At 44.8% G+C, this 26,552-nt stretch overlaps 1 protein-coding gene across 2 annotated transcripts in view; it reads left to right on the forward strand.

The window, feature by feature from the left end:
* The first annotated feature begins 217 nt into the window (after positions 1-217).
* The window catches only part of DCTN2 (dynactin subunit 2), a 39,034-nt gene continuing 12,699 nt past the window's right edge, over positions 218-26,552 (forward strand). The window contains exons 1-2 of one of the 2 annotated variants that reach the window (XM_083428301.1): positions 218-392; positions 2,228-2,296. In XM_083428301.1, coding sequence (XP_083284427.1) covers positions 357-392; positions 2,228-2,296 — 105 coding nt within the window. In that variant the 5' untranslated portion in view covers positions 218-356. Of the gene's footprint in view, positions 393-2,227; positions 2,297-4,448; positions 4,472-26,552 lie in introns of those variants that run through there. The other variant, XM_083428302.1, reaches the window with a different exon arrangement.

Below are 26,552 nucleotides of genomic sequence, written 5' to 3' on the forward strand. Positions count from 1 at the left end.
ATACCTGCGATGGCCGAAAGGAAAACATAAATTTGATTTATTTTATTTTTAAATTAAAACCCTCGTTTTGCGTTATCAGTTGTGAGCATACGTCGAGAATAATAGCAGCAGCGTACATTTTCCGTCCCCTAGCAACACGCAAGCGAAAAACGCCTATTCCGCATCTCCTTCGGCGACTACAACTCCCAGAAGGCACTGCGCGGCCGAACGCCCTTACCTCATTGTTCCTTTGTACTATACTGGGAGGTGGTTTTGGGTTGTTTTGCCTGTTCTCGCGATATTTGGGTTTTCTTCCTTCCCCGCCCCCACCACCGCCCGGCCTAGGCGGATTCTGCCCATCCCTGGTCTACCTGGCCATGGCTGACCCCAAGTACGCGGACCTGCCCGGCATTGTGAGTGTGCGAGGGAGGGAGCGGGGTGGGCGGGGGGCGAGGGCAGAGGAGGGCGGAGAAGAAGAAGGCGGCGGCGGGTGGGGCCGCCTCGCTTCGCTTTGTTTCGTGGGGGGGGGTGGTTGGGGCGCCGGCGGCGGCCGCCTGGGGACGGGGCGGGGTGGGGTCTGCCCTCAGGGAGCGAGGGAAGAAACTGGCGGGGGCGGGAGGGGCCTGGATCCTGAGTGGGAGCCGAAATAGGGCTAAGTCCGTGACTCTTATCAAAAAAACACGTGGTGTAATGAATAATAATCATTCTTATTATATTTATATGTATATTTGTATCTACATTCGAAGATCCCAGGGTGGTTCACAGTAGTGTTCCAGAGGATGTGCAGAGTGCCTTTCTCCTCAGCCGCGAGAGGCTGTGACAAATCTCATAGGAAGCTGCCTTAAAAAACACACACACGCAGACACACACACACACACACCACCCTTCATTCGAGGATCACAGGGCAGTTTACAAAATAAAAACAAGCAAATACATACAGTGCTGAGTCAGGCGGTTGGTCCATATAGTACAGTAGTGCCTACACTGACTGGCAGTGGCTGTCCAGGATTTCAGACAGGGATATGAACAGGCAAAGCAGGTGCTCTGTTGATGAGCCATGGGGAAGCCTAGCCCAAGTTAGCCATCACCCCTCCAAAAGCACCCCCATTCGCTTTTTCCACTTTCATTGGGATGTGGATTTCCTTGTGGATTTTATCCACAGCCAAATAGCTTCCTAAGGTTGGTGGTCTCCACATCCTTTGAGGGAAACTTGGGTGCATTCACCCATTACCCAATTTCTGTAAGCTTGTAACTGTTAGCATTTGAGCATCATTTTGCCTCGCAGTGTGACCCACTGGCCACATTCAGTAAAGGGTTAGTAGATGGGGGCCTGTGATTAGTTGCTGAACTGCTTCTTGCTGATGCCCGGACAGTTGTGTTTTTATTCAGTTAGGGATGCTGTACCCTGGGAATTTAGAACGTTATTCACGATAGTTTTGTGAATTGGTTCTTTCCCCAAACATTCTATGGAGTGTGTGATAGAGCAGCTCAGTTGTTCAGGAAGGACAGTGGCATGACTTGAGGTCCCATGTAAAGAGCAACATATCCTATCTATACATGTCCCATCCATTTTATTCTATTTTATATTGTGGGGAACCTTTTTTAACCCGAGAGCCACATTCTTTGTGGGGAATATTTCAGGGGCTGCGTGCTCAGATGCAAAAGTTGTCGGAGCAAATGGTATGATTCTTTGTACAGTAAGGTTATATTCTAGTGACACCCATCAGAGATTGATATGTGCTCACCCCTGGGGTTTAATGTGGGCTAATCAGGTTCCTTAGTAGTAAGTTCAGTAGTAGTAGACAGGTATCCTATAATGAGAACTTTACCACCACTACCATTATTCCCTAGAAAGGAAGAAAGCAGTGTTTAATGTGCTTTAGGACCTTCTCAAAGTTCAGACAGGCTTGACCAGCTTCTCGAATGAGCTGAGTGTTCATCCTAGCATGTTCTCCAGCAATCCTCAAAAGATGTGTCCACAGTGAAAGGATTCCCTTAAGATAGAAGTTTTGAAATCTACAGTTTTAGGCAATAGATGTTCTTTTTAAGTTAAGGGCCGGTGGGCTAGTACCAATGTTTGTGACTTTTGTGGATTTACTTGTTTACTTCTGTTCTCTGATTGTCTGGATGATGAGAGTTTATTCATTCCTGCTTTGAGGGCATATCATTGCCTAGAACACTTTTGGGTCTGTTCTGACCTTCTGTCTCTTTGTCTCTGGCCTTACTGGATTATCTTTGTGTGTTCCAGGCCAGGAATGAGCCTGATGTTTATGAAACAAGTGATCTCCCAGAAGACGATCAAGCGGAGTTTGATGCGGTAAGATCATGTGACACTTATTCATGTCTTCAGTAGTGTTCTGGTTGTGTTATGTGGGTGTGCCAAGCCCCCAAACCATCTCCAAATGTTTCTTTTGACCAAAGTGACTTGTGCTACTTAATGCTGCTGTGGATTTGACTGGGTGAAAGGGTGTATGGGGTGGGTATGTGATAGAATTTGGTAGCTTAAATCTTTTTTTAAAAGGATCTGGATAGCTAAATCATTCTTAAGGTTAAATAAGGTGGAAAGCATTCAGCAGCTCCCAAAAAATAATGCATTTTGTGAACATCTATCCTCCCCAGTGACAATAATTTCCTCTTAATCGGATTCTACAAAATATTTCTAAACTATGGATATCTAAGGAGGGCTCGTGCTGCTCCTTAATAACATTCCTTTAAATTGAGATTAGATGTTTAAATTATTAGTAGAAAAGTTGAAGATTTGAAAGCTTTTGAACTTTCCTGCTTGCCAGGAAAGAGCTGTGTTTGCCTTTGACAAAATACATGAAATTGGATGCCTTTATCTTCAGAGTGCAAAGCCCTTCTGAAGTAATCTTGAAGATTTTGGTCAAAAACCATATGCTGGAGGCATTCATTGATTTTAAATAGCAACTCTTTTATGGGACCCTTGCTGAAATGAATATAGGGTATTAACAACTGTATGCTATGGTGACAGCCCTGGTCCAGGAAAATGGATTTCAGGAGATACAGAAAAATACATTAATTGCTTGTAAGAGAGTGATAGATGACTTGTGCCCCCTTTGTTCATATATCAACATCAGTTTGGTATCTGAAATTAGAAATGGCAAACTAACCTTAAATCCTGACAGTCTAGTTCTAGACTTTTGTACCCAACAGTGTTGCCAGGAGTGAGGTTTGGTTTTGCACGTGGTATAAGCTAGGCTGTTTTCACATGTATATTGGGGGATAAATCTTTTTGCATGTTCATGGCTGGAAAATATTTTGGATTTCAGGAGCAAACACCAGATGTTTTGGAATCAGGGCTCTGTCCAGAGCTGAGAAAATAGGCACAAGTATGTCATTCCAAAGAAACAGTGATAGTCATCAACTTGGATGACTTTAAAAGAGGAACTAGAAGTCCCATTGAGCTCAGTAGGATATATTCCTGAGTAGACATGTATAGAGTTGTGCTGTGAGTTTTCCTTGAACATTAGTTCTCTTGTGATGCGTACATCTCTTGGTGCTTCTTCCATTGGTAACAATTCTATTTTAACACCAATCTATCTCTGATGAAATCTAAAATCTATAATGAAAAGTGTTTCCAGCACTTCTTACAGTTAACCAGCAATAGCATCAGACTGTTGCTGCCATGCCTATACGTTATGTCCACCCCCATTTGTGTAGACTTTAATTTCATTTACAGTATTTGCTGTTCTTAATTTTCTGAGAATGTGAGATGGCCAGGTGCTGTATCGGCTGGAGCAGTAGGTGGGTGCTTCTCTTTGTTTACTCACCTGGATCAATCTTTGCTCAGTCCAGATGAGCAGTGAACAGCACCTATGCTACATTGTGGTCTTTAGTAGAATTTCTACCAAGATCTGAATCCATCATAGTTTAGCTACAGTGTTTGCATAAGGATGGGCAAAAAGTGTGTTTTATGGGTGAGGCTGTTTGTCCCTAGTTTTAAACACAATTGGATTGTTGCAACTGTAGTTGTATAGAGTGGCTTGTTTGGCTACAGATAATATGAAGCAACATGAAATTTGGTTATTCTGAGAAAAGCCTAAGGAAAATAATCTCAGCTTTCATTTTACAAAAGGGGTGTTATGTTCAGGGGTAGCGGGGAGCTTCTGGATTTCATAGCTAAGGAGAAGGCAATATCTGAACAGTGGCCTTTGAAAACTGGTATGTCCTTCCAGCTGTTTTGGGGTAGTGCTGTAGCATCAGATTCGCAATTCTGGGTTTTTCACCAAGGCACAAAGTGGAGAGTGTGTGTATTTGCTGCGGAGAAGCAGTGGGTGGTTAACCTTTCACTTGCTGCCACTTTCCTTCAACAAGTAATTCTGCTCTAAGCTTTCCATAGTAAAGAAAATGCTTCCCTCTCTCCTAAATTGGCATTGAATGATTTGTCACAACTAACTAGCTGGGCTGACTGATCTTCATTATTTGGTCTGAACTTTGCAAGGGTCAGTGCGGCAGTGGCATCTCCATGCTGGTATATTCCAGGTCTTGTCTTCCGTTCCCTTATTCGCAATAGGACAGAATAAAGATTCAAAATCTTGTGTTGGATTACCAATCTTAAGAGAACAAAATAAACAAAAATAAACTTGAGAAAAATGGCCCATAAAAAATTAAAATTACTTGTAACAATGAAGTGTAGTGAGTTAGAGTGTTGGACTAGAGCAGGGGTAGGCAACCTAAGGCCCATGGGCTGGATGCGGCCCAATCACCTTCTCTATCCGGCCCACGAACGGTCCGGGAATCAGCGTGTTTTTACATGAGTAGAATGTGCCCTTTTATTTAAAATGCATCTCTGGGTTATTTGTGGGGCATAGGAATTCGTTCATTCCCACCCACCCCCAGTAAAGTCCGGGCCACCAAATGGTCTGAGGGACAGTGGACCGGCTCACAGCTGAAAAAGGATTCTGACCCCGGACTAGAGGTAAGGGACATGACTCAGCCAGGAAGCTTGCTGGGTGACTTGGGACCAGTTTCTCTCTTTTAGGCTAATCTGTCTCAGAAAGTGAAGATGAAATAGGATACTCCCATGTGTAACTGCTCCTTAGTTCCTTGGACAGGGGTGTGAGACAGTTTTTGGCTTGGAGACCTTTTCTCCCCCAACCTGTGAACCAACTTTTACAGTTGTGCATGGTCTCCACCATCGGTCATGGCCAACCGTCATGACCTTGAGGGGTCAGGTGTGCCTTCACAGGTAGAGAGAGGGGCCATTGTGCTCATTTTCCGCTTGCAGGCTTCCCCCAAGCATCTGCATGTCACCTGTGAGAACAGGATGCTGGACTAGGGGGCCAAGTATCCCTATTCCTGTGAATCCTGGACTTTAGTACTTTTTCTGCTGCAATGATTTTCAGCCATTTCAAGTAGTAGCTCTCAAGCTGTTTGAGGTCTGAGACCATTTCCATGAAAGCAGCACATAGACTCACTAGTATGACTTTCCTTGGATGTGCATCAGAATGGGGAAGAATAGTTCTCCAGTAGCTAAATTCTTATTTGAAATCTAAATATTATAATTATAGCTTCTGGGTTCCTTGTCCTGTGAACTTTGGAAATCACTCCCATTGATTTCAGGGTCACTTAGATCCATATAATAATGCTTAGAATTGCAGTCTACAGCCATCCGATTTAAAATGAGTGATGGACACCCATCTTTTGGCTTGAGTTCAAATTGAACATAATGGAAAAACAGCCCCCATGCAGCTGTGGCTGTACATGAAGGAATCAGTATGGTGTAGTGGTTAAGAGAGGTAGTCACGTAATCTGGGGAACCGGGTTCGCGTCTCCGCTCCTCCACATGCAGCTGCTGGGTGACCTTGGGCCAGTCACACTTCTTTGAAGTCTCTCAGCCCCGCTCACCTCACAGAGTGTTTGTTGTGGGGGAGGAAGGGAAAGGAGAATGTTAGCCGCTTTGAGACTCCTTAAAGGGAGTGAAAGGCGGGATATCAAATCCAAATCCAAACTCTACACTAAGGTGCGCAAAGCAGGCTCCTGGATATGGCAGTGGATGTACAAGAATGGCTTGCCATAGTCCAGAAATCAACATGCAGCTTATTTAAGCATGTCTCTCAGTGCAGTTGCATCCCCGAATGGTTGTGGGCATCCTTCCAAGCTGTGCATCACTATTTTGAATGTGGTCGGCCACATCTGCAGTAAAGTCATCTTGCCATTTGGGTCCCCCCGTTATTAAGAACATGTGCCATACTGGATGCAATGGAATACAGACAACTCCCCATTCGTGCGTGTTCAGTATGTGTGCAACTATGTAGCATGCCGAACCCAGAAGTGACCTGAAAACGTCACAAAAAGGGGCGGGGCGGGGCGGGGCAGTGTTGGAACAGGGTCTTTGCAGGGTTTCTCAATGGTGTTTCAAATATACACAATTTCATTGAAATGTGTGGTACCTTGGAATGCAACCCCTGCACAAATTGGGAGTTGCCTGTACTCCTAATTCTGACACCCTAACCTTTTTAGAGGAAAGGTGAGTTTTTAAATAAAAAATTAAGGCTGGAAAAATGATACATTGCATTTTCTTTCGAGGGAAATGCTGCGGATGCAGGCTAAAAATGCAAAGCATGATGAGTTTGAGACAGAATTTTTGTTTGCCAGCCTTTGTCTTCCATATGGCTTTTCAGAAGAGGGACCATAGTTCAATGGTAGCACTGCAAGATGGTCTCAGGTTCTGTTCCTGCAGGTCCAATTAAAGAAATTCTGGTCCTAGCCCTGAGTAAGACTCTTCTTTTCCTGAGACCCTGGAGAGCCTTCCCCATCTGGTGCCCTCCAGATGCTTTGGACTACAACTCCCATGATTGCTGACCATACTGGCTAGGACTTGTACTCAAAAGCATCTAGAGGGCATCAGAAAGGGAAAGGTTGCAGTAGGCAACACTAGACCAGATGAACTTGGGTCATTGTTTTACATTCATAAAGTGAAAAGCCTAAGGTTCTCCAAATAGTGCTGGTCTACAGCTCCCACCATCACTGGCTATTGGCCATGTTGGCTGGTGCTGATGGACAGCTCCCACCCCCTGAAGTCCATCACCTGGTGGGAAAGCCACCAGTTTCCCATCACTGATCTAGTCTATAATGCTGTTTCCAGCTATGGCCGGCCATTTGCTTCTAAGAAGCTTAAAAATGGGGCATGGAATTGTTGGCCTGTGTAGCCTATGCAGTTTCTGATAATGGAGAGTCAATTTAATTATTATGCCTAACCTCCCTTGATAGACTTATCTTTGAAGAATTTAGCATACTCTTACAAGGCATCTTAAGGCCATGGCCATTACCATTTCTTGTGGTTATGAATTCCATCTGTTAAATTACACACTGTGTGGGAGCTGTTCAGCAGCAGGGAATTATAACTTCACACACACACACACACACACACACACACGCCAATTACTTCCCCTTGTCTTTCTTGGTCCTACTGCCAACCAGTTTCAGTGGGTGACCCCAAATTCTAGTATTGTGAAAAGGGGGGGAGAAAAAAAATCTTTCTTCTGCATCAGTCGTACTTTTAAGAGCCTCTATCATGTCTACCCTTGCAGTTTGTGGAAATGCTTCTCCATGAGTGCTGCTGCGTAGACAAGATGTTTCAGATGTGATGACTGCTCATATTTGAGTCTTGGATGTGATTTCCTCTTGCATATCCTACAAAATGTTTGGTTTGTGGCTTTCCGTAGTGCCCACCCTCTCTGTCAAGGAGGGATACTAGTAAATAGATGCTGAACTCCAGCAGTCATGGTTTGTGTTTTAGCATTTAGTCCTATCTCCCTGTGAAAACCAGCCATGCAACCTGGTATTGCTTGCCCTTAAATGCTTTGCTGTGGGCTGCACGGAAGCTGTGTTTCCTTCTAAGCATGCAATACTCCTGAGAGGAATTGCATGAGGTACATAGTAACTCATAGTAACTGGCTGTGGGGAGGGGAGGGTGAGGGAGGAGGGTTTGAATAATACATTACTTTGGCAATGCTAGCTGAGGGGAACAGCTGAGGCACCAGTTCCCTTACGTAGTCTTGACATATATCCCCAGCACCTGGGTGCCTAAACATTTGATACTAGTGGCTACCTATTCCAAATATATAACATTTTGACCCTGCCCTTATGGCTGGAACATGTGGTTTTCTGCATAGGATTCAGAATCTTGCTAATCTTGCACCATATCAAATTAAGATTCCATATTTAGCGTGAATAATTAACATAGCTGTTTAAGGAAAGTTGCACCTTTTTTACATAGCATCATGTGCTTTGCACTAACTAAAACTGCACTTGATTTTTAAACCCCATATTGGGCTGGAATTTATACTGCATGAAAGTTGTTTTGCCAGGGAGGGGAATGGTGGCAGGTTAAAGGTAAAGGTAATTGAGGGGTACAAAGATGTGTGTGGGAAGGCATTATTTATGTGTGTGAAGTAAACACATAAAAGCAGGGGAGCGTGTACTAGCTCTGCTGCCCTGTCACTGTTCCAATTCCCCTTCATGAGTTGGGAGGGCGACCATTGGGGCAGGAATAAAACTGCTAGCACATCTGCAAAGCTAAGCAAGTTCCAATATGGTTTCGGATTAGATGGGAACCATGTGTTGAGATTCCTGCATTGCAGGGGGTTGGACTAGATGACCCTTGGGGTCCCTTTTGAATCTACAGCAAGGGAAGGGGTGAGGAACTGGTGGACCTTCAGGAGTTGTTGGACTCCATCTTCCATCACCCCTGACTGTTGGACATTCTGGCTGAAGTTGTTGGAAGTTGGAGTCCAACAATATCTGGAGTGGCAGCCCCATATAACACAACAGTATTCAATCCATTGGGTTACCTGGGCATTAATGACACAGATGTGATTGGACTCCCAGCTCCCATCACCCCTGACTATTGGTCATGCTGGCTGGGACGGATAGGAGTTGAACTTCAAAAGCATCTGGAGGGCCACACATCGGAGCCCACTACTCACCTGGAAAACACCACATTGGCTACGCACAGGCTCAAGGCTTTGCTTGCTTCATGGTGACTGAAGCAGTGCTTGCAGATTGGGTTGCTTGCAGATTGGATTGCAATTGACAGAATCACAGTTTTTAATCTATTCCATGAAAATAAATGACAGGAACTGTTGTTCTCCTCACTTGAATAGTTTCTAAATGCTCAAAAATGACAGATCTCTGAGTTGGGAGAGGTAGAAGGCTGCCATTGAGAAAGCAAAAGAGAGAAGCAGTGCTCTTTTTGCTAGTTGCTACGGATTTTAAGAGGCTGCCATTAAAGATGTCCAGATGAAAAGTTGGGAGCACAGGAGCTCCTCTGATGGGAGCTGGCATAAAGGTTTCGTCCTATAAATGATTCACTCCTTGAAAGTAGGTCAGTGCTTGGGGGAGGTGTGCAAAGTCTTTCTTCTTTGCAGGCATCACTGCTTGCTAACCTTACAGGGAAGGACAGGCTGGTGGAGCATGGGCTTCTTTCTCTGAGGGTTCTGGGGTGTGGAGAGGAGCGGGAGGTTGAGTGAAGAAGAGTTTATGGCATGAACTCATAACACTTTGTTTTCTCAGAATGAATATGTTTTGTATTGGAAGGCTTTACTATTAATGTCACCAGTGGACATGACATTTTACAGTATAAACATAGAAGAGATTCCTAGAAGGAATGAAGTGGGGGGAGAGAAGGACATGGACAAGATATGAATATGAAATATGAGAGAAGAGAACCACGTAGGTATTTATCATTCGGTGTCAGTCACTGGGCTTTAAAGTTAAAATTCTAATGACGTTCTTTACAATTTTTTGTTAAAAAAAAATCCTTTCAATGAGGAAAATGGCAGCCAAGTGGCAAGAAGCAAGAATCACATGTCCACTTCTGAGGAAATTCTAAAAGCTCACAGCATGAATGTCCATTTGTGTGTGTGATTGGTCATATGTCAGATTCTGGATGTGGATGTACTGTGAGGGTATAAGCTATTTGAGGCCAATTTTGGAAAGAATAGGTTATGGCAGGAGTAGGGAGGGTGGTGCCTCCCAGATGCTTTGGGACACAGCGCTCATCATCTCTTGCCATGGACTGCTGGAAGTTGCAGTCCAGCAATGTCTGCAGGACATCATGTTGGCTGCTCCTGCATTATGGGCATGGCTATATGTATTCTACTCTTGCCCAAGGCAAGCTGAATTCTGTAAGTTGTCTAAATAATGCAAATCAACATATCCTATCCAGTGTGCCCCTTGCCCTTAAAGCATCGCCCACATACCTTCAGCCTATATTTTCACAGTTATAAGGACAAAGAAACAGCCCTCAAAACAAAAATGGAGATTCTCAGGAAGTAGAATTCTGCACACAGCTAAAATATTTGATGGTGTAGGATTGCAGAATACACACAGCCCTGGTTTATGGTTGTGTGGTTCCTGGTCTATGGGAAACCCATGGGCTTGAGCAGAGCTCCATGAAACTGATAGGGTGGGTAGGTGGGTTTCCCATTCAGAATTAGGCCTGCCCTGAAGATGCTGGGAATGAGGTGGTAAAATAGGCTGTACCACTTCGGATGACAGGTAGAGAATAACAATGCTGCATTTTGATTTAGCAACTCCCAGTTTCCAAATACATCTCTGCCCATACTGTACTGTGACACAAAAGTTGGGACTAAATGTTGCTATAGTGAGAGTACCACAAGCACCTGCAAGACATTTGTGTGTTTTTAATGTTGTTTTTGAAGGTTATGTAATCGCTAAGGTTTTTGGGGCCTTTGATCCAGCTCTGTTAACCTCTGCTATTAGTTCCACAGGCTTTTTCCTTTGCAGCTGCCTAGAGGATGCCTTATGATTTTGTGAATTTGCCTGATAACTGTTTTAACTGTGTTTGTATTGAACTGTTGCACACTTGAACTTATCTGAGTTTTCCTAATGCTCTTCCCCTTCACCCCTCACACCACCTTGCCTGGACACTAGTTTGCACAAGTAAGACCATTAAAAATGCTTCTTCTTATTTTATTTCTCTGCATGCTTCTAGAATTTTTGTGTTTTGCATGTGGGTAACTGTGCACTTTTCTCTTCTTTAATTACTTTAAAATCCCTGTTTATAATATGGCAGTGGGGAAACAATGATTATTAATCAAGAGTTGTTTTTATATATAATATTTGTGAATGATTCATGGTTTCTAATCTTTTCACTGGGGTTCTTGCACAGAGCAGAGGAAAGCAATAAATTCAGGATTTTAGGCTTTTTCAAGAAAAAGAAAAGGAGAGAGAGAGAGAGAGAAGTAGGGAGCCTCATTTTACTTCAACCTGTTGATTCAGGAGAAAAGGAAAAGTATAATAGAAGTTGTATTAATATACTTATTTTTGCACTCTGAAGGGTAAAATGGTAGATTCTGGGGTAGGGCTGGGCGATATATCAATACAGTGGTACCTCGGGTTACATATGCTTCAGGTTACAGGTGCTTCGGGTTACAGACTCTGCTAACCCAGAAATATTACCTCAGGTTAAGAACTTTGCTTCAGGATGAGAACAGAAATCGTGCTCCGGCGGCGTGACAGCAGCGGGAGGCCCCATTAGCTAAAGTGATGCTTCATGTTAAGAACAGTTTCAGGTTAAAAACAGACCTCCGGAACGAATAAAGTACGTAACCAGAGGTACCACTGTATATTGTCCAAAATCGGTTTGAAGTGTTTCATAATATTTGAGCTGGCAATATATCACAAGTCACAATGTGTGGAAGGGCTAGGTGATATCTGGTTTTCAAAATTGTGATAACTCACCAGCTAAACATTTCAATGTTGTCACCAGTTAAACATTGCAATCTACCGCAATGTCTGAAATAAGGATGGAACTATACAGAGCTGAACAGGACAATGGCCTGACAACTGCCACTACTTAGGTTATATTATCAATCATTACACACTCAGTTTCATCAACAGGAAAGCCAAAATGCATCCCAACAGGACTTTTGGTTCACTGTGGGAGGCAGTGGAAGACAGGAGTGCCTGTCGTGCTCTGGTCCATGGGGTCACGAAGAGTCGGACACGACTAAACGACTAAACAACAACAACCAAATGGTGGTATTCAGGACAATGGAAAGTCCTGTTGGGATGCATTTTGGCTTGCCTGGTGCTGAAAGTGACCATGAGGTGATTGGTAATATAATCATTTATCAGTTTTAGACCCTTAAGTAGTAGCAGTTGCAGGACATTGGCATTTTCGCCTCTGCGTAGTTCTTTCTTTATTTCAGATATCATGCTATATTGATATATCATGATGTTTGCTGGTAATATATCACTATATTGAAAACCAGTTATCGCCCAGCCTTATTCTGGGGAATAAAGGTAGCTTGTGTTGAAGTGGCACAAATTATAGGAGAACCAGGCAGGTTGGTTGGCAGGGGCAGGATGTATCAGGCATTGCAGGATGGAGGCATGGCTGGGAATCTGCATTGGAGTGCTGGTTCTTAGTTCTGAAGTATGTCAGATGCATGCCTCTGAGCTCTTCCCACTCCTTGCCATACAAGCAACAGCCAAGTTCCTTCCACTTCCACATCTGATATTTAGGATCAGGGTTTCCAACTTGGAAGGGATGGTTTGGCTTGAATGCCTGGTCTGTTGCATTTTAAACCCACTGGATCTCGCAAGTGTTCCTTCCCTTACAAAACTCGTTCTTGACTGATCAGTTTAGATATTCAGCAAAATTAGAGTCATGACCCTGGGTGGGTCTGAGGCATGTCACATAGGAAACACCTAAGCCTCAGGACAGTAATTTTTATGGTGGAATGCTACATGAGACTACTGAGAGGTAATCCCTGTTGAGTTCAATGGGACTTATTCACAGGTTAAGTGAGTATAGTGTTGCAGTCCGGTTGAAATCTGTATCTATGCACGGAAATCAATTTTATATCAATGGCTTTCGTAAACGTTACGACAAGCATTTCAGAGACAAGTATTTCAGGTACATCCATAAATACGTTGTGTGTAAATGCAGATTAACACCCCCATAAGTATAACTCTAGGCTGCTTTTGAAAATAAGACACTGATCTGTTTTCAAAACATGGCTTATCAAATGTTTTGGATCATGGTTTTAGCTTCTGAAGAGTAGGGCAAGGCATTGCCCAGAGTTTAGATCTGCCCAGCCTTCTCTTCCAATTCTTACAGTACAATGGCTCCCCTTCATTTCTCAGCTCTCCGTCCTATCTGTGATAGGAATGCACGTGCCATGGACAGTGTGGTAAACCCTGGCTTTAAAATTACATGGTTTTGCCACCATATAATATGCAGATGACATGGCAATAAGAGAAGAAGACTAAATAGACCCAATGCAGATATAATACTGGCTTCATCAAAATTGTGGTTTGCAGGAGCCAGCCTTAGGAATTCACCCTCCTCCCTTCTCCAGTGTGGATTCTTCCATACTTGTTGTCAGATTTAATCACGATTTCTAATTGCATCTCCAATGATGTCCTGCTGACTAGAGTTCCCATCTTACCTGGAGATTGAAACCGAGGTTTGTTTTGGGTTTGCAAGCCATGGTTGATACTGGTGCTGATAGAACACTGAAGTTTAGCAGTTAAACTGAGGTTCAAGGTGACAAGGGAAGAGAGGGGGGGAATTGTGCTTGAGAGGAGGTGGGGGACAGGGCAGGCTTTCATGAGGCTGGATTGCCAATTGCAAACTATGCATGGTTGGCAGGGAACCATCATTACACTTGTTGCATCTGCACCAGATCATAAGTTACAGTTCTTTAAGACTTCTTCAATCTGTTTCTAACAAGATGTTAGCTATTTATATATTATTGTATTTTTACCCCACCTTTCCTCTAAGGGTCTGAAAGTGGCACACATGATTCCCCTCCTTTCCATATTATCCTTGGCACAACCCTATGAGGTAGGCTAGGCTGAGAGGCAGCGACTAGCCCAAGGTCACCTGGGAGTTCCATGAGCAGGAGCTGCGTGATGGACTCGCTCATTTCAGCCGTGTTAGGTTCACCCCTCGCCCCTGCATACACATCCCTGCCAACCCCTCTTAGAGCTAGGCTAATATCAGAATGAATAATGAGCAAGGAAGTAGAAGAGAAGTGAAGTAGGAAGATAACTGTGTTTTCATTCTGAGAATTGAGCAGCTTCCAAGCCTGTTGAAAGTGTAACAGCCTGCCCTGAGTGTGCAAAATCAAATCTGGAGGGGAGGGAGACCCAAACCTGATGAAACACTGATTTTCCTGACAGTCTTTCCCACCCAGCTTGATCTGTAAGCTGCCTTTATGGTGCTCTTGCGTCACTATGTCAAGTCAGGGCTGGAAAAATCCTAAACACCTGATTTCTAAGGGTATCTGACAAATTTTACTTTTAAAATTTTATTTTGATTATGCATTTTTATGATTTAAATATACACATATACATATATCTGACAATTTAAAGGGTATGTGTTATACATTCCTATGCAGGCCTGATTCCTAAATCTTTAATACTGGTCCTTGAAATTTTGAAATCCTTTTTCTTAATCCTGCTTTTCTATAAGATCACTGCATGTGAAATGCATTGTGGGAGATTTGTGTGCCCGGAGGTGAAAGGGCACAAGGGAGTGGAATGTAGAAGGGAAGTTCTGAAGATGAAAGACGCAGCCCATCCTTTCTTAGAACACTTAATATTTTATTCCTATTTTCCCCAGGGTCCCCTCCCCCCGCTCCAATTTGGGGATGATTTCAGCAGAAGCAAAAAAACTGAGACTGTCAAATGTCTTAATCATCCCATTATTGCTTTTGTTAGGACTTAAAAAGAAAGCTAGGCACGATTCTGCCAAAGTTAAGCATTCCTTCCCCTCACCAACCATATTGATTTCAATATGGAAAGTTTAGCACAGGCTTAAAACTGCTGTTATTCAGATCCATGTCTGTGTCAGCTAAATGTCAGGCTGAGAAAAATGGCTCCTTTCAAGCCTACCTCACAGCCCAGGAGGCAGATACCAGCCTCTTCTTTGTTCCCTCTGCCACAGACAACTCCTTGCTTGGTCACGTGGCCTCTGTTTAGCTGCCTCTCTGCTTGCCTTGGGTGGGGAAGCCTTGGGCAGACTCTGACTGTAGTGGCACTGAAGGCTTTGCTGATGGCTGCCCTATATTGGAAATGCACAGCTGAGGCAATGTAGGCCATAATACCTGTGCAGATGCCCCCGAGGTAGCACAAGGATGCTGTAATCTTGTTATGTGTTTGGGTTGATGATGCCAATAGGTTTTCTACTAAGGAAAAAGACTCTTGGAGCCCAGTGAAGCGCCTGGATAGAGAGAGGATCATATCCACAGCATACAGTTTATGCACATGGCTTCCCAAGCAAAGAATCCTGGGAACCATGGTTAAAAGGGTGCTGGGAACTGTAGTTTGGTTAGGGGTAAACTACAGTTTCCAGGATTCTGTGTGGGAGGGAAGCCGTGAATGGTCAAATTAGATGCCCATTAAAATTTGTGGGACCTGTGTGCTTAAGAGTGTGGGTGCCCCACTGATTTCCGTAGGACTTAAATAGACTTGTATGGAAGAATCCTCAACACCTTTAGCATACCAAATAGCACTCTGTTTTGCTGGCTCCTCCTCCTCCAAGGAATATACAGGTGAGAGGAAGAGCTTGCACTGGGCCTCTTCCAACTTAGCCTCTCTAATGTGAGGGCACTTTTGTGTCTGCCAACAGCAAGTGCTTGAGGCAGAAGTGGCAACTTTCTGTGGGGTGCTTTGTTACCTCAACAAGAAGGGGGGCGGAGAGGCAACCAGAAGATGGGGAAGAGCACAATAATACTAAGCTGATATACTGCAGCCATGCATACATATGCGAGAGGCTCACATTGCTGTAAAACGTGCTTTGATTGCTCTCTCCACCCCCTCCACATTTCATCTGCATGCTCCTGAGGAGGCTCTTTTCCAGTCCCCTGGGTATTCTGGGACAAGCAATGCTCTTTGAAGTTTTTCACATTTGCCATCTGGAGAGACTGCAGCATGAGGGCTCTCTCTGGTTCCTAAAAAACAAGCTGGCTTTCTCTGCCACCTGCGAGTCATTTCCAGCCCACCCTGTCAGTTGGGTAGCTAGTGAGACTAACATTAATAAAGGCAAATTGAATCCTTGGCTGGCAGTGGGTGCCACCAGGCTTTGGGGCAGAAGTAATGGGCTGCAGGAGGGGCTGGCAGATACAGCAAGGCCAGGTCACCACTTCTGAAGTAATACAAATTACCCCCTAAATAGGTTCTCCCTCCACCTGCTGCCATCCAGTACCATTAAGTGCAAAGTCTAAAATCACATAGCTGTGTCACTGCTTGTAGAGAGTTAGGAAGATGATGCTGGCTTCTGTGGCCAGCTTGCTAAAGTAGAGAGAATAAAAAACCAGTTTGAAGGACCTGCTTGTTTCTCTCCACTGCCTGTCTGGCACTGAGGCACAAGGACACTTTTGACATGCTCTCAATCCCAGCCTTCAGTGATAAACTGGGATTTGAACCAGAATTGGAGTATGTTGAGCATTTTGCCAGCAAGGCAAACCAAGGCAAAGCCTCACTTAGGTTAACCAAAGGCTTGTTTTGCTCTGGGAGCAAGTTAACACACTGTGTGTGTGTGTGTGTGTGAGAGAGAGAGAGAGAGAGAGAGAGAGGCAGACAGACAGACAGAGACAGACGGACACACAAACAGAACGAAGTCTCCAGAGGTTAAGCACTTGCGCATCATCGTTCTATCAGTTGGAAGGCCTTTTTAGCTCTCTCAGTGTATTTGTATTTGTGAAGAACTGCATCCTAGGATATCCTATTACCCCACACTTTTGCTTGTCCCGTGCCCAGAAAGTATGGGTCTGAGCAGTTTTCCACTTGTCCCACACGGATCTGAGTGGCTTTGCTTTTGTGCTGCTGTTTTCCCCTGGAAAACCTGCTCTTTAGCTCAGAACAAATGAGTAATCTGCAGAAAACCTGATTTCTTGTTTGTTCCAATTCAGTGCTAAACCAAGGGTTTCCCCAGGGAAAAGCAGCAGGGCAAATGGAAAAGGCAACATGGGCGCATCTGGCAGCTCTAGACCTGTTTAAAGTTCAGTGTGAATTAAGCAGTATCACTTCTTCACCGGTTCTTTTCAACCTCAAGCAAGCAGATAAGAGTGAGAATTACAGCCAGACACCCCTGAAGTTTCTACCTCCCCTCCAGAGCCTTAGATACTTCCCTGCTTAAAAACTGGCATCTCATTTCCCCAAACTAGAGGGATGAAAGGAGACAGTTCTTCTCTTGGATCTTTTCCTCCCACCTTCTGCTTTCCATAATTGCCTTCAGATGCCTCTCTTTCAAAGTCTTGGGCCTTTGTGCTTGATCTGTTGGGGCGCCATCTAAAACTGCAGCAAAACCAACATTTCCCTGTTAATTATTGAAGGCCACCCACCCTCTTGGAAGGAGAGGCATTTAGGAAGGCTCTTGTTCGACTCTTACAGCAGGGTAAGGAGGAGGAGACAGCAGTTGCTTGGATGCTCTCTGCCAGCACTAACATGCCACTTTCACTGCTCCATCTCATTTCCCCCCATGCGCTTTGAGCATAGCGGCTTCACCTTAACATCTCGCTGCCGTATTTCTTAACTCAGTAACCGTATAGCAGTCTTGCATGGTATATGGGAATGCATAACTTCATTACTTCCCTTCTCAAGAAACCCCCTTTGCTGCGACCTCCCCAAAAGTACCACCAAAGGTACTGGAAGCAATAAAACACTGGAGTGGGGGATCAGGCTTGGCAGAGATGGGTTTTCTTGTGCTGCAAATATGTTTGAACTTTTGGTGTGTAGTGCATGTGACAACCTTCTAATACAATTTTTGTCTTTTCTTCCCCTCCTCTCCCCCATCTCTCTCCCCCTCTCCTTCTTAACTCTCCCCCCTTCCTTTTTCCATCTCTGGTGGAAACACAAGGAGCTGGTAAGGAGCTGCGCCTTCCGTCTGCTTTGGTGTTTGTGCTGATAAACTTCTAGTTGCTAACCTTTTGTCTTTGCCAAATCTTGCCACTCTGGAGGGCTTGAAAAAAGCGGTTTTCTGTGTGTTGCAGTAAGCTGCTTCTCATGGCCTTTGCAAAGACATTTTGTGGCTTGTGACACAAAATCCAAATGGCTTCCTGCTCACCCGAGTAAAATGAACATCTTCTAATAAAGTAAATTATTGGCTGATCTGCCACTTTTTGTGGCTTCTTAAATCTGCCGCTGCACTCTCCCTAATGGTTGGGCTGGCTCTGGTAGAATTCTGATAACAGTTCCTCCTAGCTGCTGGTAATATGCAGGATGTCATCTTGTATACGCTGATGACAAATGACTAAAATGCAGAAATGCCCTTTAGATCTTATCAGTCTTTCAGAGCAAAGTTCACTTTCAGCAAAAGAGAATAATAACCCTATGGGATCAGACTGAAGGTCCATCTAGTTCAGCGTCTCACAGTGGCCAACAAGATGCCTCTGGAAAGCCCATAAGCAAACTAAGAGTGTAATAACCCCCTGTCCCAGTGTTGACCCCCTGCAATTACTATTTGACAGTCATACTGCTTTTGAACATGGAGACTCCACTTAGCTAAATATTTTCATGATTTTCCCCCCTGAACCTTGTAAATCCATCTAGGTCATTGGCAGTCACCAACATCTCATGGCAGTCATTTCCTGCACGTTTCCCAGCCTTTGAGATGGGTGGCCAAAACCATGTGCGTTGTTCCAAATATCAGATGAATAATCAAGATTGTTAGCTAGTCTGATCTGGGGTGACATCACGTTCTAATCCCCATCCCAACAATACAGAGATGAGTCAGACTGATCAGTCCACAACAAAATTTCCATCTGTCATGTAAAACCAAAGGAAACATTTGGGGGACATAAATGCCTTCCCTCCAGCTTGGACTGTCTAGTTGTGACAGTCTCTGGTGCTCCAGAGTAGGCATGGCCAACTTTGGTTATGTCTCAGGAGGGTGCTGTGTCCTCTTAGGTTTAGCCCTGGGTTGGAAGCAATCCTCAGAATGGGTAGGACTAGAACCAGTGGGCGGAAATGACAGCCGATTTCAGCTAAATATCAAGACAGAGGTTCTCAAACAGTGATGTGCAAACCACTGGTGGTCCATGGGCTCCATGCAGGTAGTCAACAAATAAAAAAGGGGAACAATTGAGAATAGCTGTACTTGGCTCTGTACCTGATCAGTTATGCACGCATGCGCGCGCGCGCGCACACACACACACAGATATCTAGGCTGTTTTGACCAGGGCATATGCTCTCAAACAGGCTAGCAAGACTAGCCTAGGGTCTGTGATGGTCATAAAGCAGCACTGGAGGGGGGAATGTTATTAAAGCATGAGTTACATTTGTGCTTTAATTTCTAGGACAAAAGAGAAAGTTTATTAAGTGATCCACTGAGACACCTGGCAGTTTCCAAGTGGTCCATGAGGGATCAGGGGAAGAGTTTGAGAGAGACTGCCTCAGGATAAATTTCCATAACTGTAGAAGCTGTTTGGTAGTGCAGTAGCCTACCTTGGGAAATGGCAGGCTCTCTTCTTTGGCTGGAAGTATCTAAACAGAGGTTTGAGTACCTTCTGCCAGGGATGCTGTAGTTGAGCAGAGTTGGACTAGAGTGTCCTTGCAACTCTACAATTGTATGGAATTGTATTTTGCCACACAAACTTTGGTGCAGCTGTCACGTTCTGGTTGGCTCCATTGAGGCATTGGGACACACATACCGTATTTTTCACTCTATAAGACGCACTTTCCCCCTCCTAAAACGTAAGGGGAAATGTGTGTTCGTCTTAGGGAGCAAATGCTGGCTGTGCAGCTATCGCTGAAGCCTCTTGAGCGCAGTGGGAGCGCTCCTCCCTCTTCACTCAAAAGGCTTTGCGTTGCTTTCTTGTTTTCCTCCTCTAAAAACTAGGTGTGTCTTATGGTCGGGTGTGTCTTACAGAGCGAAACATATGGTAATAGGGCCTTTCATGCAGAATTCAGTGGCTGCTATTGAAACAGAACTTACAGTTTCCTTAAAAAGAAATATGGTGTAGTGATTGGATAGGCAGCATTTGCTAAAATTCAGAGAAGGGTTTCCCAACACTTTATCCACACGTCACATTTGAAGGTGTCCACTTAAAATTGTTTGGGGGTACCCTTAAGAACATCATGGGTGAAGTGAGATTCTTTCCTCTGGGACCAAAGGAGCAGTAGCTCTGTGTGCCATTCTCTAAGAACAGCATCCTGATCTTTTCAAACAAAAACAGCACATGTGCCAGTAGCATGAAATGACTATATAGTTGCTAAGAGGACTCAGTGCGTACATTTAAATATCAACATGCAGCTGATTCCTCCAGACTGTTGTATTAATCTTAAAGTCATTATGGCTGCTTAGCTCGGATATGGCCTGTGAACTCTAGGTGGAATCCACGCCAAGGCATTTTGGGATTTGCTTGTAATTGCTGCTTGACATGTTACTGTAGTGCATCAAAGCTTGTACAGTCCAGGACCCCTAAGATGAACTGGGTTTTCTAAATAGTGCTTTAAGTCCTTTATCGGGGGTGAGGAGATTTTTCAAATATTAGCAACTGCTGCTAAAATCCAGCAGTTTGCAGGGCCTGCTGTGAAATGCTGCTGCTGCCTGCCTCCTCTTATAAAACCATGGCTAAGTGTGAGTTGCCTTGAGGCTTAGTTTTATGTTCTAAAAAGAGGAATTGGTAAAAGAGTAGACCTGTTGAAAACAAGGGGAGGAGCTGTGATACCATGGAGCAGTGCCTTTCAAGCTTTGTCCCATGAGGACACTCTTGCCATAATGGCTTTTCTTCCAAGGAACACATGCATTTCTGCCACCAAGCTCCTGAGCATTGCATTCAGAAGCACATAGCTTAGATTCTGGGCAATAACCTAGGGCTAGTGGTTCCCAAACTTCTTTTCTGACAAAACGCTTGAAAATCGCTGAGAGTGATGTTCCTCCCAGTTGCTGCAATGGCCATGTGCTGTGCTAGAGAGCACCATGTCAGCTACACCTGTTCTAGCATTTATGTAGCAAATCACTGGTGTGCATAGCTCATTCACAGCCCATAACGTAACTGGTGACCTTTTACCATATTACCATATTTTTCCGTGTATAAGACGAGGTTTCTTGCTAAAAAAAAAAATAGTAAAAAATTGGGGGTCATATTGTACACGGAACATGGGCACCTGGGGGGATTTCTTTAAATATTTAAGCATATGTCTGGGATTTTGGCTTGGGGGGGGGGCTGAGGCGGTCCCTCCTGCTGCCGTCCCCCCTTTCTCCTCCCCCTCTGGACTGCATGCTCGCCTTCTGAAGCTCCTGCTGCCTCGACCACCAGATCAAGAGCAGCTGCCACCGCCGAGAGCTGCCTCAGCTACCTCTCCCTTGTCCTTCTTTCCTTTTCCCCCTCTTCCCCTCTCAAACTCCCACCCTGCCCCCAGCCCGCTCACCACCTTCCTCAGCTCAGTTTGATCAATGGCATGGTGCAGAGTGGGCGCTGCCTTCCCCCGGCTCTTCCTTGGTATCCTGTTTGGGAGCCTCCTTCCCCTCGCTTCCCCACAGCAGCAGCAGCTGCCACCAAGGGGGACATTGCGGTGCCCCAACTGCTGCCTTTGCTTCTGCTCCATGGTGTACTGCATGCACCTCATGCTGGAAATTATGAGGGCAATTGCCCCCAAAAAGATCAACAACTTGCCGGCGCCGATCATCCAGACTTTCACTTCTGTTTTAGGGTGTGTTTTTTCCAAAAAAAAAAAAAAAGGTTCAAATAAATAGGGGTCATCTTATACATGGGGGTGTCTTATACACGGAAAAATACGGTAGATACTAATGTTACTAAATTGTCTTCCAGATTTTCATTACCCACTTCCTTTATAGTTTCTGTGCATTAATTTCTAATAGTTAGTAGATGTCCGGCTCGCTGCTACCAATAAATTACCATATTTTTCCATTTATAAGACAGATGTTTTTTGCTTTAAAAAATTGGGGGTCATCTCATACACGGATGGTTAAGAAAAACACTACTTACCAGTAGTGTAGGAAGCCTAGGGATATTTCAAGATATTATTTCGGGAGGAAACACACATACATACACACACCTTATCTAAATTAGCCTGCAAGGGAGGAGGATGAGGAGGGTCACTTTTGCAGTGGGAGGTTTACAAACAACCACCGAAAGGGCAAAAGCAGAGCACAGGTTGGAAAAGGCACTCCAGACAATGCACCAAAAAGTGGGGGTGCCCCCCAAACACCCACCCACCCAACCAAAAGGGGGCTGAGCAGGCCCTGCAGCTGCTCCCTCCTCGTCCAAGGCCCAGGAACGGCACCCGCTGCGTACATGCCTGGGAGGTTGCAAGTGGAGCAGCTGACCAGAGCCAAGAGGGCTGGAGAGGCAGCCAGCAGCTCCTCATCTCTCATCTGGTGCTTCCTTGGCGGTGGCAGCAGAGCAGGACAGCTGCCGGGCATCATGAGCTTGACATGTTGCCATTGCCGCCGCTGCTGCTCCCAGTTCCTCCAGCCTCCCTTCCTAACTTGCACACACACTTGCACACAGAAACACACACTTTGGCTCTCGCCTGTGGGCTTCTACCACCCAGCACACTCCACTCCCAGTTTCCATTCAAAGGGAGTGCACCCACTCAGTACAAAAAACCCTGGACATGTGCCAAATTAAAGAAATCCTCCCCAGTTGCTGTGAAGAAGCTGCCGGAACTGCCATTCATTTCACTTACCACTTCCGCCAACCAATGCGGACCGTTTCGGCAAGCCAGGTTAGGCAGAACAAGAGCACTCCCAGGCATTCTAAATGAAGAAAAAAAAGTTGTTCTGTTTGATGTTTAAAGATATGGTACTAAATATACCGGTGCTTTGAATATTTAATAAAATATCAAAGTTGTTCTGTTTGATGTTCAAAATATTGATTTCTTAATTTTGGGTTCAACAAAATAGGGGTCGTCTTATACACGGAAAAATATGGTATTTTGAGTGTTCGTATTGTATTGTTCAATGGTCCATGAAATGATTTGTAGGTAATCTGTAGATGGGTGACAGTTCATTGTTGTGGATAGCAATATTCCAGTATTTATTTGCCTTTGTACATCATCACGGGACAAGGTCACCTCTAACATCAATATCCAACATTTGCCATTAATTATTTAATAGTTTATGAATTTTCCACTGAGTTGCCATTTTAAAACAGTTTACTGTAAGATTTAAAGATAAAGTAAAAGTAATTTCCTGTGATGAGAAATTTCCAAACTCCCACTTGTCAGTACAGATGATAGTATATTCATTTCCACAGAGCAAGGTGGGGTGAAGTGCGAGTCCCAAAGGGCCTGATAAGGTCCTCAGGCTGTATCTGCACCTTGCTTTCAGTAAAGGTGTTCAACATTGTAGGCGCTGGTGAGAAGTCTTTGGATGCAGTGATCTCAAGGCGTCCTTTAAAGGTCATGTAGAGATAACACCTGCCTGGTGCAGCACATATATTCGTTTGCTTGTAGCAATTGCCTCCTGTGCTGTGATTTCAGAGCCACTTTAATCTGATGCAGCTATTTTTTGCCGTTGTTTTGAGAACAGCCTCTTCCAGCGTCTTTAATGTGCAGGACCAAAGGATGGGAGGCTCTTGTAATAGCTCTTCAAAAAGAGTCTGGCCTTGATGCAGCCATAGATTTCCCATCAGAGCCCATTACAGCCACCGCGCTGCTTCCAAGAGCACTGGCAGAATGCCTGCCTCTCTCTAGCACTTAGCAAGAGGAGAGGCTGACTTGGAGTCAATAGCAGAGCTCGCTCTAGCTCAGATGGGGAGTGGTGCTTCCCTTAAGTGAGAAGGGACCTTCTTTTCTAGGGTAGGGCTGACGTTACCAGGATTTCAAAGGCGGAATTGATGTCGGGGGGGATTTCCAAAAGGCGGCAAGTCAATAAAAAAAATCACGGTTATTTTGGCATTTTTGTAAAAACAACAACAACAAAAACCAACCCTCAACAATTGCCTCAGCTGGCGTGGGAGGTTGTTGCTGAGGACCCATCTCAGATATGGCACAAAGCTGCCTCTGATTCACAACAGCTTGGTTTTTCTGGGTTAATGAATGCACCCAGCCACAACAATGGAGAGACACCTCATTGATTTATGGCAGTTTGCCACACCTTAGCAGGGCAATGGCTAGTCATCCTAATGTACACATAGCTGTCTTGTTCCCTTGCTGTCCCCTCTTGGAGCAAGACGCTGGGTGTTTGGGAGCTAAGTTCTGACCTGTTCTGCTTCCCTCAGGCCTCAGGTCTCTTTGTACTCAAGCTGCTTCCAGTTTGGATAGCTCTTGGTTCTGCCAGGTTCCACCTTAAAACCCCTGTGCCTTTTGGCAAGTAACCCTCCTGAATTCTGTCACAGCCTGAATTGCAAGCACTGCAGAAAAACCATTGTCAGTGTGTTGATTGGAAGCTCTGAAGTAGCAAAGCCACCATGTAAACCTAGCCCCACCTGGTGTTTCTGCTATGCACAGCTTGCTCCTTTGCAGAACTCTGTGGCAGGACACAAAGATAGCCCTAAAATCCTTTCAGTGGAACCATCTCAGCTGTAAGAACGTAAGAAGAGCCCCTGCTGAACCAGCCAGAGGCCCACCTAGTCCAGCATCCTGTTTTCCATAGGGGCTAACCAGAGGCCTATGATACCTCAAGGTCCGCCTCTCCCCATATGAACTGACCCAAGCCCTGCAGTCATCACCTGAGGCCCTTCTTTGTGTGTCCAGTCCACAAGAAGTCCAGGGCGTGGCAGCACGAGAACAGGGGTTTTTCTGTTATCACTACCTGTTTGTGGAATTCTCTCCCCTGGGACCTGGCACCTTCATTACATATTTTTAGCTTCCAGATGGAAACCTTCCTCTTCTTCCTGGACTTCAGCTAATTAAACAAATCTTGTGCCTTTTAAACTGGGCAGGGGAGTAATTATTGTTTGGTTTATTGTTATGCTACGTATTTTGTGTTTTTATATTGTAAACCATCCTGTGATCCTCAGGTGAAGGGCAGTGCATGTATATGTAATATGTATATGTACCGTATTTTTCGCTCTGTAAGATGCACCAAACCACAAGACGCACCTAGTTTTTGGAGGAGGAAAACAAGAAAAAAAATATTCTGGATCTCAGAAGCCAGAACAGCAAGAGGGATCGCTGCGCAGTGAAAGCAGCAATCCCTCTTGCTGTTCTGACTTCTGGTATAGCTGCGCAGCCTGCATTCACTCCATAAGACGCACACACATTTCCCCTTACTTTTTAGGAGGGAAAAAGTGAGTCTTATAGAGCAAAAAATACGGTATATGTGTGCCCACAAGCCCCTTCCCATTCAGGGTCCTCAGCTGCTGGTATTAAGAGGCAGACAGCCTTTCTGATACCAGAGGTAATATTAAGCTGTCATGACTAATAAACCTGTATTTTTATCACCCCTGGGTTGGTTACATTTGCAGCAGCCTAGATTAGGCATGTGAATATTCTGCAAAGTGCTGCTCTCTTGTAACCCTGCATACCTCTGGAACCTGCGTGTCACTTTTTCACCTGGAGTGGGATCTAATGCAATTAAATGTAATGGAAATTCTGTGGGTAATTAACCAGCCTTCTCCTCCTCCCTGCACTTTAATTAAATTCTTATTTGAACCAGTTTCCTGATTGCCTGTATGTTGATTGCTGGCATTGGCTCTCGCACATCTCCTTCACAGAAAGAAAATGGAAATGCTGCTTTGGCTGGCATTTGATAGCCACTTCACCCAGGGAGCTGTGAGACCCGTTATTGGGAAACAAAATATACTTGGATATTGTCTGAATTCCACCCCCTTCCTTGCTGTTTTCCCCTCCCCCCTGTTTTGAAAAAGGGGTAGGGGCTGTCACATAATCCCTCCAGAAAGGCCAGATGGTTTGTTAGTCTTATTAATATAATCCCCCTTTTAACCCTTCTCACTCCTGTTTTAAATGAACACTCTGCTTTACCAGGTCAATATCTGCCTGGCCATGTAACAGCAGCCTTTTCATAACACACTCTTGTCTCCATCCTTTGGGGCATTCCTGGGCCTAATGTTATATGGATGTTTTTGCGTATGGGGAGGTGCCCACCAGTACTTGATTTTAGCATACCATGTTATCCTTGCCTATTAAGGGTGAAGAAGGCAGATGTAGTTCTCCACAGGCAATCCCAGCAGGTCTTTCACCTACAGAGAGAACCCAGCAGCTTTGCATTGTGTTTTGCAGACCTCCATGCTCTGAACCAGAGAGTCACATGGCTGAGTTTTCCTATGTCTAGGTGGTATGTCAGCTTGCACCACCCACCCTGCACATCAGGCAGGCCGTCTACATCTTCCCTTTTTTGAGTGGCTCATGTGTGTTCATTCCTTTCATAAAAGGTTCACAAGAATGAACAGTTCAGAAGCAGAAGTGCTACCTCAAACAGTACTCATCTTCTTTGCTCCATGTTTCAGAACAGCTCAGGAGCCAAAACAGGCTCCTGACCTAAGGGGAGAGAAGTTCCTGTTTGACCCAAGTTATTTCTTTCCAGCCAGTGGGGGGGGGGGGGAATAGCTCTCCTTGCTTCTCAGCACCATTAGTGGTTTCTGTGGACTAAGCACTGCCTGCTGGGACTACCAAGAGTGTCAGGTTTGCTAACAGAGCAT

Source organism: Podarcis tiliguerta (genome assembly GCF_965153285.1).
Source record: "Podarcis tiliguerta genome assembly, chromosome: 2".
Classification (NCBI taxonomy): Eukaryota; Metazoa; Chordata; class Lepidosauria; order Squamata; family Lacertidae; genus Podarcis; species Podarcis tiliguerta.